The sequence below is a fragment of the Carassius auratus genome, unplaced genomic scaffold (genome assembly GCF_003368295.1).
Source record: "Carassius auratus strain Wakin unplaced genomic scaffold, ASM336829v1 scaf_tig00027223, whole genome shotgun sequence".
NCBI classification, from domain to species: domain Eukaryota; kingdom Metazoa; phylum Chordata; class Actinopteri; order Cypriniformes; family Cyprinidae; genus Carassius; species Carassius auratus.
This window is the reverse complement of record NW_020525574.1, coordinates 17,793-33,788: the sequence shown is the minus strand read 5'-3', so window position 1 is coordinate 33,788 and position 15,996 is coordinate 17,793. Positions and strand designations below refer to the sequence as shown.

Sequence of the window (15,996 nt, the reverse complement as noted above, 5' to 3'; positions counted from 1 at the left end):
TTCAGGTTGGATAGTTTCTGATTAGTGTTTTTGTAGAAGTAAACCTTGCCTCTCTGTTGTGAGATAAAGAAGACATCACTTTTTAGACAAATATACACCACCAATGAAGGTAAATGTGTTTTTCTGCATCTATACAGTTGTTCTCTCTGATAGAGTCTATGTAGGGAAGAGCACAGTAGCGTCCCAGGATGTAAAAGGTCTGTTTTGTAATTTCTGACAAAAAAGCAGTTTTTCAGAACACACTCTTTACTCTTTATTCAGCACACAGAAGTTTCCTTAAAAAAGCGGTCACTATAGTGACTAGAATAGCCTCCACACATCACACTGCAGTATCAGAGCAATTCCTTACACATTATTCATAAATGCAAATACACTACCGTTTAAAAGTTTGAGTTTTTGAAAAACTTCATGTATATACTCACCAAGGCTGCATTTATTTGATGAAAAATGCAGTGCAAAGAAAAAATATAAATCTGAGCAGGTGAGCCAAACTGAGTTAATTTAAAAAACAATAATGCATATGTGCAAAAACTGATTTAACTGGAACAATAAAGAAAGATATATTACAGTAACATTACGTGATGCACACAACAATCTCGTAGGCAAAAACCAGAACAAAAAACACTGATTTAAAACTCAATTACTAATGAGTAAAACACAAAGTTAATGAGAAAGCCACTGTTGTACTGCTAATGGAAAAGCAAAAAGAGGAACTGCATAATTTAAAAATGGCAAAAAATGTATTATAATAAAAAATCCCACTAAACTCTGTGATAGTAAAGCCATTTTTTACATCTATCCATTGCATTAACAACAGAAATATTGTGTGAATGAATTGCTGTGCTCTTTGTGTTGCAGTAAAAGACCATACTCGTGCATTAAATACACATCAGTGTTTAACCCTTCTCATGCCAGTGTTATTGAGTCGAAAAGTTTAGGGCTAGAAAGAACAACTGTCAGATTTAGGGAAAGGGGTCAGTCGGTGTGGCATTGAAGCTGGCGTCAGCAAAAATGCCCAGTGTCCCGAGGGTGGTAAAAATCACAAAGATCCAGAGGAAGAGTCGATCAACCACCATGGCGACATACTGCCAGTCCTCCTTTAACTGAGGCAGAAAGGAAGAGGAAAAGAGAGTAGAGAAATAAATAAAGGGAAAATGAAAAGATGAAGTAGCGAACCTAGGGAAAATAAAGATTTAGACAGAAGCAGGAAAAGTAACCTATAATTCTGGCACAGTTGGCTATAGTTATCTGTATAAATCACTTACAGCCTCGTAATCTTTCTCTGCCTGCAGCTGCTCTGCGATGTACGTGATGGCCTCCACGGCTGCCTTGAGATCTGGAGGAAGGGTGAGGTAATGACTGGGGCCGTCAATGAACTTCCTCAGGTCGGTGCACGGTCCATCAGGCTGGTACCTGCACCACAGAGAATGGAGGAGGAATATCACTGTGCATTACAGCACTTTTATTAAATTCAGAACATGTTTTGCATTATTTTGTATGTGCACTGCTCAGAAGCATGCTCTATATAAGCATGCAAACGATTATGGGATTGCTTAACCAATGCATTGCAAGCTTAAGTTGCCGTTGAACATTCTTACGATACATAATTAAAGGAATAGTGCATGTCATTAGCAACACCAAGGTCATGGGTTTGATTCCCCGGAAATGCATTAACTGTAAAAACATAAACCTTGAATGCAATGTACTGTATGTTGCTTTGGATAAAAGCATCTGCAAAATTCATAAATCTAATATGAATTTTAATGTTATCGTTTGTGGTAAAAAACTAGTTAATGTCCTCATACTAGTAAACTGTCTTTTTTATGTAGAAAACTGTTGTTTTCCACTTGAAGGATTCATTATTTTGTACTCCTGACATAAATTAATACATTTCTGTCAATGCAACAGTTTTTTCAAAACAGTGGTCAAATATCAACGCTAGAATCTTTGATCTTTCTAATGATGCACTGTTTGTTCATTTCAAGTGTGATGTTTTAACATTTAAAACATGTTGTGAAAGTGAAACAATAATTTGAGGCCACCAGCGATTTCTAAGATGATGAGGTCTCATTAATTAATTAATTAATTAATTTCTTCATGATAAATACTTGAGAAAAGAGTGCAAGCGTTTAAAGCCTTAGAATGCATTGGGCTGTGCACCTTTCTTGCTGTGCGTGCACAACCAAATAATCAAAATTTTTTCTCCAAATCCCTGATTTATCCACCCATGAAATCCTTCCAGTGTGCTGATGAGACGCTCATCACGGCTGATGTGTTGCATTCCTCTTTTGTGAATCTGTTAGCTAATATCTGTTTCATTATGAAGCCCCTCTTTCTCTTCATCCATTTTTCCTCTTCCCACCACCAGGGGTCAGTGTGACCCTTCAGTCCTCCCAGCTCTCGTGTCTACTTGTGTATTCAGGTGCAGATACAGGAGTTGATTGCAGGTAGTGTGTGGTTCCCCAGTGAGCTTCAGTGACCTGAGTGGAACCCCATTAGACTGAAACATACGTTAATGCCAGGCTGAGAGCAGAAGCGAGCTTTAGCCCAGCTGAGGAGTGTGTGTTAAAACATGTGCCTACATCTAGGACTTGAAACAGCATTCATATCATCACAGCAAATCAAAGTTTAAAACATATTGTTAAAATTCATTTAAGCACTCATTATAAGTTCTTTTTTCGACCCTACAGTTAAGAGCCACAAGTTACCATCAGATGCATATTCAGAATGGCAAAGCTCCAATCTCTTTTACAGGTTTCTGGAGTCAGTGAACATAGTATTTTATCAGTCGTCCTGGGAAAACCATCACAGGATGATAAAAAAAGAGACCTTTCAACGAATAAATAAATGCTGGATTTTACAAAGTTTGCAAGGTTCAAAGATATCCAGAGTTTATGGTATTCAAAGGTCCAGGAAAGTACAGGTATATTTTGCATGAATTATTTGTTTTCCTGACTATGTCAAAGTAGTTATGGCCATAATCTACAGGAATTTTCCATGAATTGCATTGAAAGTAAATAGATTCATAATTGAATTTTCTATTCATCAAAGAATCCTAAATTCTTCAACACTGATAATAATAATAATAATACATGCTTCTTGGGCACCGAATTAGCATATTCAAATGATTTCTGAAGGATCATGTGATGCTCAAGACTGAAGTAATGATGCTGAAATTTCAAATGTGCCATCACAGCAGAGTATGTGAGCGGAGCGGAGTGGGAGCGGAGCGTGGAGTGGAGCGGTGTGATTTTGACAGGAGCGAGGAGTGGATTTTTTAAAAGTCGGAACGTTGTGGTTTTCACTCGCTCCAAGAGCGCTCCACCACTGCTCCATCACAAGTACAATTCATGCAAACGGCCCGTAATAAAACTGCATATTTAGCAAGTATTCACGTTAAACATATTTAACTATAGCTTGATACAGATGGATCTCTCAAATCAGAAGGTTACAATGACGACAATAGCCAAGCGGGAAGTTATAGGTTAGTTCTCAAGGAGTTTGTCTGTTCCTTTTACTGAATATTTTCGGGTCGAAGCATGATTTAAACAGTTACAGCACATTCACACGCAATCGCTTTCGCAATAATGCATTCAAACAAATGTAATCTTACAGTGCTACTTCATCTGTATCTGATTTTGAATGAGCAGAAATCTGTAAGAAATGCATTGATCTGTAGATAAAATAAAAATGTACTGTTATTTTCATCACAAACAAAATTTGCACAGCAGAATACAGTAATTTTATTAATGCTGACATCCATGTTATTAGTTTGGCATGTGGTAGGAAAAAAAAGTTTGCACACAATTGCCTGTTATTTAATTTTTTTATTTTAATATAGGCTACACTATGAACATAACATTTCAAACATACTGAAATACTTTAGCCACGGAGCGGAGGCGGAGCGGTGTTTCTGGTATCACTGAGCGCGGAGTGGAGCGGGAGCGGGAAATTGTGAACCCGGAGCGGAGTGATTATTAAATGCTCTGAGCGCGGAGGGGAAATTGTTGCCACTCCACTCCGCTCACATACTCTGCATCACAGGAATAAACTGCATGTTGAAACATAATAAAACAAAAAAAAATTGTTTTTTAAATGTAGTAATATTTCACAATAATGAACTTTTTTTTTTCATTCTAATTAATGAATTAAATGCAGCCTTGACAAGCATTGTCTATCAAAATCATTAAACGATCTTCCCTTTGAAAGGTGTGGGGTTGGTAAATGTCACATTTAAAATGCAAACTGTGGTTATATGTTGTTATATAGTTATATTTTACATATGTTGGGTCAGAATAAGTTAGATGGCAATAGTCAAAAGTTTTGCAAATGTGTTAAATGAATTAAACAAAAGGTCAATGGCATCCTCTGCCGGTCTTTTCTTCCTGTTCTGTACGTCAGCGACACAGATGACTAATCAGGAAAGACTAATTTGACTAAAACATGGTGGCAATGACACGCTATAAAACCAATTATAAAGCAAGATACCGCCGCCTCATCGAATTTCTTCCTCATCTTCTCCTTCTCTCCTGTCTGTACATCTCCTCCCGTGTCTCTCGAGCCTGATGCAGGGCAGGTCTAATGTGTCAGAGCCAATTTGTGCTGATCGTTTTTATTTTAGTGATGATTTCTTATTTTTTCCTCACTCCCCATACAAACACACACACACATATATATACCCCAGACACACACAACTCGCTGAGAGAGAAACTCCCTGGTTGAGCTGATTTACAGTGTATAAGAGAGAGAGTAAGGATTAATCAAACCCTAAGGCTTTTAACTGTGCTCACACGCATACAGTGGGCTCCACGAGTATGAGACCAGCATCCAAAATGTCTCTATTTTGCATTTTTCTAATTAAACGGGCTACAGTTTTTCATCACAAAATATATTATCAGCAAAACAATTACAGTTCAAATTTTAATTAAAAGTTAACATGAATTTCAAAATATTGCTTTAAAGCAGCAGAACTTACATGAACTCCACTGAAACCTAATCGAAAGAAGACATTTTACCCTAAAAAAAAAAGTATGTCACATGATCAGTTTTAGATAGTTAGATAATTAGTGGCATGCGGAAGTTTGGGAACCTCTTGCAGAATCGGTGAAAATGTGAATAATTTTCAAGAAATAAGAGAGATCATACCAAATTCATGTTATTTTTTAATTTATTTAATACTGTCCCGAGTAAGTAACACTGAGGACAATTGAGGCGCTCAAACACAACTATTAAAAAAGGTTCACTGATGCTCCAGAAGGAAACAAGATGCATTAAGAGTTTGAAGATCAAGGTAAACTGTACTTAATTTGTGTACCGGGAAACATACAAGCATCTTCTGTTGCTTATGAAGGGCAGAACTAAATGAAAAAAATAAAAATTATATTTCAACAAAATAAGAAAAATTTGGACATCCTCATCGTGATCAAAAGTTTTCAACCCCCCAACTCTTAATGCATCTTGTTTCCTTCTGGAGCATCAGTGAACGTTTGAATCTTTTTTAATAGTTGTGTTTGAGCGCCTCAATAGTCCTCATTGTGAAATCATACAGTCACTGCTGGAAAGGGTTCAAATATGCAAAGATGCTTTAAACCTGAATAATCTGCAGGACCTGAAGGATTTTTCTGAAGAACAGTTCAAGGTTTAATTGTTCGGGACAAACAAGGGACTCTTTAACACCAATCACAAAACAGAAAGACAGTCGAGGATCATCAGGTAACAGCACACAGTATTAAGAACCAAGGGTTCACAAACTTTTGAATGGGGTAAGTTTAATCATTCCAGCAATTTATTTTGTGTTGTGGACTAAATGTAAACATCTTTTATGTACAATATCTTACTCAGGACAGTACTGAATAAAAAATAACATGCATTTAGTATGATCTCTCTTAAAATTAATCACTTTTTTCACAGATTCTGCAAGGGGTTCCCAAACTTTCACATGCCACTGTATGTGATGAGCAACATAGAATCTGTGTGGAATGTAAAAGATAACATTTTTACATCCGACCATTCATTTTTTCCAAAGTTCTAAAACTGGTCCAGATTTAGATTTTGAATCCCAGACTTTCATTGTGGCATTTGACATGACTGGGGTCTTTAAACATGTCTCCAAAATAATCATAATAACATTACCAATCCATGACTGAATACTTATTATTGTGTACCTGCGCCCAATCAGTTCTCTTCTCCCTTCTGTCTGAATTGACCCCTTTGACCTATGACCCCACTGATCTGTGACCTCCAGATAACCTCAGGAGCTCGCTCACCTGTGGGGTTTGGGGAAGAGGAAGTTGGTGTTGTTGGGCTTGCGGATGAAGTACTCATCGGCCACTCTGCTGATGGCTTGGATGTTCTCCTTTTTGGCAGGTTTCTCAAGAAAAAGAGGGGTCTCCACTTTAGGCCGCAGCATCCCCAGGTATGGAGGCAACATGTGGATGAAGATCTAGAAGAAATGTAAATTTACAATCGTATAAGTTCTACATTAAATGTCATATACTGTAATAACAGATGTTGATTCACTCAGAATAAGTGCTGTGTGTATGATTTTTCGAAGTGTACATGTTTGTTATTTGGCCAATTCTCTATTCACAGTGGAATAATACTTATGTAAGCGAAACTGTAATTTCTAGTGCACTTTATAGTCCTCGCTTCATCTGCATGACTTCACAAAGGCTCTAAAAGAAAGAGACAGATTGCACTTGGCCAGCAAATCATCTTTCAGCCTTGCATCACACGTCTGTTTTCACATGGCCTTGCTGTCATGAGGGAATATCCTGCAAACTGTACCCAATGTCAATAAAGAAATGCTGATTTTTTATTATCATCTTTAGAAATGTTGCCCACTTGTGATTGGGTAGCTTGAAGCTGGTGTTAATAGATGGTATAAATGGGTCACTGTGGTGATAATGAAGAGGCCATGGCTTTAATAAGTTTAAATTATGTAGAGCTCACAGCCATTGATAAAGGTTAATTGTCTTAACACAATAGGCTGCTTTTTGGAAAGATGCTGTTATTTTGCTGTACAATCTCTTTGCTAAACTGAATTGTTGTCCATTTTGAACCATTAAGTATTATTCATTTTCTATCCTTTTTTCATAAGTTTGTAATCGGCAGACGGGGATTTTTTTGGTGTGTCCGGGAATAAAAAGGAAATGCTATTGTCATTTTAACAATGTAGCTGTCAATTTGTTGAAAGCTGCTGACTCCACATAATTTTCACAAAAGGATGTGTATCTCTTTACAGAAGCAGAGTGACTGTGTTTTGCTAATGCTTATTTATTCTCAACCCCAAAAAAACCCAAATCCACCCCACAGTAAAGACTGTATTCATCAAGCGTAATTCCAGTTTGTAGAAAGCAAGTTCATATGCGACTGTATATGAGATCTTCTGTACTGACCTTGCGCACCCAGAGGGGCATTTGGTGTGTGTTGGGGGAGCGATGGTGAAGGTTGAGCACCACTACACTGAGGATGACAGAAAAGGTGACCAGGATCATGGTGAACATCAAGTAGTTGACAATAATGGGAACACCCAGAGATGTTTCTGGGACTTTGTTGGCAAGCAGAAGCAGGAAGACAGTTAAAGTCAGCAGTACGTTGATGGAAAGACCCATCTTCTCCCCTGAAAAGCAAAGAGAGCTCCTCTTGATCTATTCATGCATACACTTACAAAGTTTTAATGTGTTTTTTTTTTGGGGGGAGATTAGGTTAATTGTACAATGTATAATGGACTTAATAGAACAGACTGCATAAGCTGTGCAATTAGCTTGTACTAATGATCCCTTCACGATTTGCTCCTCTTTTAACTTATAGAATTACAAGACTGAAAGACTGTTTAACTGTGCAGGTATAAAATGATGGAAAATAATAAGACATTCATTAGTTCAAGGTCAATAAAACCCAAATCGAATGAAACTGCCATTTGTATTGACGCTCATTCATTTTCTGTGCATAAGAGGATTTGATTGATTTAACCATTAGTAACAGATCCTGGCACAGGTTTTTACCCGCATCAGGTGGCAAGTAGAAGTTAAAAATGGCGATGATGGTGATGAGGATACAGGGCAGGATGATGTTAAACACGTAATACATGGGCTTCCTCTCGATGATCAGGTAGAAGGTGATGTCCTCATACAGGTCCTCTCGCACATTCTTCCTAGAAACCTTGTGACGAATATGCCATTCACCACTCTCTGGGATGAGAGAGCAGAAAAACTGCACCATTGTCATTTTGAGTGAATTTAAGCAGTCTAATCCAGTGGGCAATTTTTTGAAATGTAACCGTTTGATGTAAAATATCGCATTGCATGCATTTCTAGGTGTCTGACATTTTAGTCATTCTTTGAATGATCTCAATGATCATGAATGTGAAGGGGCAGTGCCATTACCACTAAAGCCTGTGTCATAGACAATCTCCCGGATTTCATTTCCTCTCTTATCAAGGCCATGCTGCAGATCCACTTCTGAGGAATCATATGTATATGAGCGGAAAACCATGGTGCAATTTTGCCAGTCGAAAGGAAAGTATGTCACCTGCAGATGGAGAAAAAGGTCCCGTCAGTGTGTGCGCTTGTCTGATGAGCATCTTTCCTCTCAGATCTTCCTTTAATCATCTCTCTTTCTACTTTTCACACATGCAAAGACCAGACGGAACATCAAACACAGCCAAACTAGAGCGAGGCCAAACAAAAGCAGCAATCCAAATGAGGAGGGGAAAAAAGTTCACAAAACAAGTACAAATGAATCAGACGGAACGGAAGAGATCCTTACTTATATGAGGTAAAGCAGACTTTGTCAACAAGAAATTCTCCCCAGCAGTGTCCTACAGTAATATATTCAGTGCAGTAGTTGTGCTGAGTATAAACACTAGCGATTTAATGCATGATTGAACTTCTCATGATTTTCCACTTCAATACAGTATTTAAATGTCTCATCCATAATGGACTCTTATTACTACAGTATTTACAGAAAGGTGTTGAACATTCATCAACAAGAACAATACAGAAAAAAATGAGTGATCAAAACAAATATTGAAGCATTGACGATAAGGGAACCTAGGAAATTAATACACAAATTAATACACATGTTGCATGGCAGAATTTACCTTGACCCCGCAGGAACTCTTGTAAAGTGCTGGTGGGGTCCACGTCACACGGCCGTTACTGTAAGCCTGCACATGGACCTGTAGAGCTACACCAAACACGCCATCATTGCTGCTCACACACACACACACACACAAAGGTTTTTAATCCAGGTAGACTTGTATATCATTTCCAAAAATGTAAACATTAAAATTAAGGCAATTTAGATGGTTACACTGTTGCTTTTTCCCCTGAAAGTCCAAAAGTGTCCACACTGACAAACTAAAAAAGTCAAGCATATGTGCTTTATAACAGACCATATGTTAATAATAGGCATGCTAATAAGCAACTAGTTACCGTAATAGTGAGAATTGGTCCCTATACTAAATTGTTACCATAATTTACAATGTAAAGTCTTGTATTAAATTAAAAACATGCATCATATTCCACTCCATATTGTTCAAATGTTCATGCTCAAATGGAGTATGTTAGTGTAACAAGAATCATTTCAGAGTTTGTAACTAAACTAAACATAAACTGCACATTCAACAATACTGGCAGATTTTCTATCAGTATGAACAGTTTGGACAGATTGGAATCACTTTAAAAAAAATCCCGAAACAGACTGCAGATTGTAGCTTCGTCATCACTGCTGAACCATTATTATTAGATATTGAACACTCATCATCACTGATTATTTGGCTCTAGTTTAATGCACTCATCATGGACGTCATCTGCGTTATGTCTTCGAGAACAATATGAGCTTCTTAAGATGCCTGTGAGGTGCTGAATGCATTGGATGTTTCTCTGTGTGCTGATAGCATGCAATTTTAAGAACATTACTGAGTAGACCAGAGTACTTAAAGGGATAGCTAGCAAAAATAAAATAAAAAATAAAGTCATTGTACTTGCACATATTTAAATTTGGGGTCTCAGTGTGCTTTGTGTCAGGTGCTGGGAAATGCCATTGGCTCTTTATCATCTTGTAATGTGTATGACTTACATGCTTGAATTCCCACACGTTCCTGACACAAAGCTTTTATATGACTCGGGACACAGTGTACAAAGTGTATGGACTTCTCCTTTATTCTGTCCTTTCAGGAGCTTGACAGCCTCAAATCATTGTTAACTTGGAGTTACTGACACTGTCAAACTATGTTATTTTATCACATCTTGTATGGTTGTTTCATAATAGGTCAGAGTAATACCTACAATTCTGATAGATCAACCATTTGAGCCCTAAACCATACAGCACTGGTTTATAATCCTCACAGGACACAAACCAGGCCTTTAAAACGTCCCATCTATTACGGTAATGGTGCTGTGGGACTTGAAGATGTCCCTCATTGAACAGTGTGTGTGTGTGTGTGTGTGTGTGTGTGTAGGAGTGAACGCAGGACCAGCAAGGCTGCTAGAGGACAGCAGTGTTGTTTAATTGGCTATAAAGCAGAGATGAATGAAGGAGGGAGGATATTTACACCAGCAGTGGTGGGGGTCTACCTGGACATTACAGTGAAAGTGTGTGAGATAGGAAAGCAGACTTCTCTTGACAAGCTTCACAAAAGCTTTGATGATTTCTGTTATTTCTGCTGTTCTAGCATAAACTCAGCAAATGCTCTCTAAGATAATGTGCCCCGCACTCATAGGTTCTTTGAGATAACATGCGACGCAACACACACACAAACACAACTCACTTATTGATGAGAACAATATCAGGAAGCCACACTTTTCCAGACGGGATACGCAACACATCAATTCCCCCAAACTCTTTTGGGTTCCAGGAGAAGCGATAATCGTTCCACTCCTACAAGAGCACAAAAAGGTGTGTGTGTGTGTGTGTGTGTGTGTTCGTGTGCCGATAAATGAAGGTCATCGTAGAAGTTCATCATTTAATCAAATGATTTCAAATAATCTGACTTGTGTCATTAATTACACCAAATGCAATATCTCTGCACATTTGTTCATTCATATTATCAACAGCATTTGCATAATTTTTCATTTTGCATTCAAAGTTACTGTATATTGATCCTAGTTCTTATTGCTAGAGTTCGTCTTGTGTGGTAATTTTTGCGCAGGAAATTGTGATGATAGATGAACTTTTCCTCAATGCAAATAAAGCTTTATAAATTTGAACTGTGCTCAAGACGTTATTTCTCAAAATGACACACGGGAGCCAGAAGAAGAAATTGTGCTGACTTACCAAGTTCATAATAACAATAGTGTTCATCTCCTCATCTTTCATGTTCTAGAACACAAAAAGCATGAAAATAAAAAAACTAATAAAAAGTCCATTAACTTAATTAGTTAAACATTTAAGAATGGACATCTGTGAATTAGTGTTCCTGTGGCTCAGTGGTAGAGCATTGCGTTAGCAGTGCAAGGTTGTGGGTTCGATTCCCAGGGAACACGTTAGGTAAAAACTGTTAGCCTGAATGCACTGTAAGTCGCTTTGGATATAAGCGTCTGCTAAATGCATCAATTTAATTTAATTTTAAATTTAATTTGGCCAAAAAACATGATTGCAAGTGTGATGTTGATTTTATACAAATGAGAAGTCATATATTGAGTAACTCGCTTTTAGACACAGTATGGACAAGTATTTAGTTTATATTTACTCCACCAATAAGAACAGCTTGAAAGAAATATCAGCAATCTGGACATTACAGAACCATAAAATGAACTTCAGGATGCAACATCTTCAAGCAATTTCAGCACTACGCAATTTTGGGTAAGTTACATCATATAGACGGTTTCAACGGCAACAACATAAACAAACGTTACTGCGCGTGCCCGTATTGTGGACCTAACTTAACTTCCGGTAGACTTCCAAATAGAATAAATAACAACAGCCAAGTCCCTCTAGAGTAGATATTTTTTGATAACAAACAAAATATGTTTGCTGCGTGGATCAGGCGGACTTAATTAATATGTAAATTCATTATTTGCCAGCAGGAGATGTTTTAAAGCATAGACATAAAGCGCGAGAAATAGAGGTTTCCCCAGTAACAGCTGTAAACAAAGCAGAGCTACACTCACAAACGCTGCGTTATCAGGCATATAACATGCAAGTCTTCCTTCAGAAATACAGCGATATAAAAACACCTGTGCCTCGCTTTGATATTTAAACATATAAATGTAAGGAATTATTATTAATAAAAGTGCAGTACGTAACGTTACTCATGTTTATTCAACGAAGCCTTTCTGAAAATCGATCAGTTTTAAAATTGTGGCGAGTCTCCAAAAAATAAATAAACGTATGGGAAACACATCCCACAGCACAACCACTTGAGCCCAACTTCAGTCTACTCATCACCTTGACTAAACTGTGTTTGTAGAAGGCAAGGCACTGCAGCCAACAGACCGGAAGTTAACTTAGGTCCAGGCGCGTGCGCTCGATGAAACCGTCTATACAATATTTTAGAGGAGTCTATGTAACAATTAGGTTGAAAATGAAATTGCTCCACCTCCATAGCAGGACCCATAATGAATGTAAACAACACAGTTACCACCAAACACTATATTATACTAGGAATGTATTTTGTTTTTCTTGACAGCTGATGAAAAACAACAGCGTATCTATGAAGAAGGATCCCCAAATTCTCTGCATCTGATGTTTGTTTAGAGTCAAGACAAATAATGGGAACCCTGGCTGCAATGAGAGAAGGGGGTGATGGGGTATGATTAGAAGACAAGGGAAAGACCTGCTCAGATCAGTACACAGTCCTCAATGCTATTTAAAACTAGTGTAGGAATGTCAGCTGTCCCAGTACAGAGCACACACATTTGGGGGATGGGTCACTCATACAGTCATTGTATATACATTTTATATGATTAATATACATTTAATGATTTCAGTGTGTGGATAGCCGTCTGAATACAGTTATTTGGGATGATACATTAATGCCATTTCATTGAGTATCTGGTTTTGGACACACACTTGATTGCACGAGCAAAATCCATGTGAAATCACTTTTTATAAGCCTGTAGAAAAGGTCATGTTCCTTTTTATTCAGAGCAATGAAAAGACCTTGATTATAAACTAACTCGGAGACATTTGCGAAGATACAAATCTTCGTGTGCACTGTTACCCGAGAGCTGGTTATTAAAGCCCTGTTTTAGGAAGTGAAGGATACCGTGAGCTGATTCACATACCAAATCCACACACTGAACAGCTGAACCTACGTCAGACTTGGTTCAAACTAGCTTTTAATTATGGGCCTAGGCAGTTTTTTCTTCTGCAAATTTAACCTAAATAATTAATAGCATTTCATAAGGGGCATGACTCCCATGTTTTTTGACTCCCTCTTTAAGAATAACAGCATTACACACTGAGACACAATGGGTAACAGTCATTTTGCAGTCAGCGAATCATAACATTTTTGCCCCTAATAACATTAATAATAATGCAAATAAAACATAAATGTCAAGTCAGACTTATTTTTATAGCTCTTTCCACAATACACATCACTCCAAAGAATAAAGCTGTGTTGTTAAAGATGAAATACACTTTTATAAAATAATAAGTGAATATTAATATTAATGGAATGTGCCTATTAAGCTACATAACTATGTGTGTTTGTATGTTCGTACCAGGCTGAGAAATGATGAGAGGGTCATGCCTATCCTCACAACGACCCTTTCCTCTGGTTTCCTTGCGGGACGCACTTTAACATTGTATGAAGAAAACAGTTTCTTCATCAGCCGATTTTCTGCTTCTGATGCATCTGGAAAAGATGTTGTTGTGTTTCTGAGAAAGAAAAGATGAATACAGAAGCACAACTCTCTCCCACCCTTTAATCTTAAGAGTCTGTGTATTAAGGGTTTTGCGGGTTAAAGCCCAGAAAGTCTTGTGTAGGGGGAAATCATTGAATACAGATCTGTGCAATGATGGATAGATGGATGGATGGATCTAAAAATCTGAGGCTCGGGGTGTTCTTAGACCTGCATCATGCACAGATTTGAGGGTGACTGTTTACTCCACTCACCCGGCCATCGCTGATGTTTTTATGCATCACGTCTGCCGTTTTTTCCCCGCAGCTTTTGAAGGTTAGCCGCATCTATAAGCGGCCTTCTAGGGGTGCCACATTCATCAAGTCTCGCCAGCTCGGGCCCTCCAGAATACAAACTGACAGTTACAAACGACACGCATCACCCCATGCGCCACCTTCATTACCAACCAACGGCTGCTGCTTTGAGCATATGTACACATTTACAGCAGTTTTACTGTTTTGACCGTCTTTTCTTGTGAGTTATAACTTTAAGTGGCTTTAACTCCAAGAAACCCCAATCCTCTATTCCAATTTTAAGAGACAGCATCATGGGAGAAACTTTACGGAAATTAGAAATCGTATTTTTTTTTTCTTTTTCGTATGAGCATTTAAATGGTGAAATAAATGAGGCCTTACATAGAGTATGCCATCTGCTGCTCAACAGTCCCACTGAAAGCTTCCCTAAAAAATTACCACAATTAACCTCTCGGAAACACCTTTAAATCAACTTTTAATATAGGCTAAAGAGTTCCTGATGACAGTATGACTTGAGGTTAATTTACAGTTTTCCCATGGGTATTTGTAAAAACTACTCTTTAGGAAATGCCCCTTTTATGTAACATCACTTTGGTACCATTTTTACAGGTGGTAAATTCTTTTGACTGATTCGTTCTATCATACTTTCTGTCTTATGCTTCCTTTCACACAGTCATTGAAGTATACTTCATTCACACCATTATTGTGACACACCATGGTAACATTTGGTTCAGTCAGCCAAATAGCAAACAATGGCAGATGCATGTTTCAAATCAATCTAAGGGTTTTTTAATTAAAAATACTACAGAGCTATATAATGTATGCTAAAAACACCATATACACGAAGTATGGTTTTACATTAATGACTGTAATATCTATCCAAAGTGTGATTAATAAATATATGGCACTCTCATGAGGTTTTGTGCCAATTCCTAATGTAGATTTATGGAAGACTTAATAATTTCACAGTAATCTCAAAATATGGCTGTTATTTGACCTTTCCACACTGTGGTGAGTTACAGGAATTTAGCCTCTGTCATGGTAAGACCTCTGTTTATCATACAGTATGCCATACTGTAAAATAACGCCCTGGGATTATCTATTAAAATGAATGAAAAGATATGCAAATTACAGGCTTAAAGCTTGCTAGTAGTGAGGAAGATAGATTTAGAATTTGTGAATTGAGTAAAAATGTTGTGGAATAATGATAAAATAATAATTTTTTTATGCATTTTTGGAGAGCTATACTAAAATTCACAACTCAACGTAGACTGCATGTAAAAACAGTACCAATGTAGGCGATTACAAGAAAGTGAAATTAAACCCCCCTTTGGACGTCACAAGTTGGATTTACTATCAGCTAATCATATCAGATCACACAAAAAAAAAAAAAAAAGAAAAGAAAAAAAATATAAAATCAGATCACGCGTGACGTTACTGCAAAGTTTACCGCGCGTTCACAATTTTGGAAACCTAAACTTACCTGCTATTAAACTCAGGCCACAGAGGCAGCAGGTCAAAATGAACCAGTTCTCCGCCTTCATGGCGATTCACCTAATAAAATCAGGGTAATATCTTCATAGAAAGTTAACGTGCGGGTCTATCCGTGTTTGTTCCAGCACACACAGCTGGCGAGAAGTCAGACTGCTGTCACTGAGCTCGGATTACAGACACGACGCACGCGGCTGTGCGCGCACACACTCTTGAGTTCACGCGCCTAAACCAAACTTCGTCTAACATTATTCCCTCACATATCTTCAAAAATAATTAATGTTTCATATTTTTGAAATAAGTATGGCCGAATATATTTAATTTAAAATGGATTAAAACGATAGTAGCCTACTGTGAAAAATTATTATAATTTTAAATAACTAAGCACCAAATCAGCATAT

At 37.6% G+C, this 15,996-nt stretch overlaps 1 protein-coding gene across 3 annotated transcripts; it reads right to left on the bottom strand.

The window, feature by feature from the left end:
- Positions 1 to 235: 235 nt before the first annotated feature.
- On the bottom strand, positions 236 to 15,729 carry LOC113079132 (acetylcholine receptor subunit beta-like). 3 transcript variants are annotated; one of them, XM_026251336.1, is made up of 12 exons: positions 15,588 to 15,700; positions 14,066 to 14,191; positions 13,671 to 13,804; positions 11,281 to 11,325; positions 10,775 to 10,884; positions 9,104 to 9,212; positions 8,388 to 8,532; positions 8,007 to 8,192; positions 7,398 to 7,621; positions 6,267 to 6,442; positions 1,266 to 1,413; positions 236 to 1,103 (listed from the first exon to the last, which is right to left on the bottom strand). In XM_026251336.1, the coding sequence occupies exons 3-12, from the start codon at positions 13,776 to 13,778 to the stop codon at positions 963 to 965; spliced, it is 1,392 nt and encodes a 463-aa protein (XP_026107121.1). In that variant the 5' UTR covers positions 13,779 to 13,804; positions 14,066 to 14,191; positions 15,588 to 15,700; the 3' UTR covers positions 236 to 962. The 3 variants fall into 3 exon arrangements, with proteins under 3 accessions (XP_026107121.1, XP_026107120.1, XP_026107122.1); XM_026251335.1 differs by lacking the exon at positions 14,066 to 14,191 and having other exon boundaries at positions 15,588 to 15,729; XM_026251337.1 differs by lacking the exon at positions 15,588 to 15,700 and having other exon boundaries at positions 14,066 to 15,516.
- Between the last annotated feature and the right edge of the window lie 267 nt (positions 15,730 to 15,996).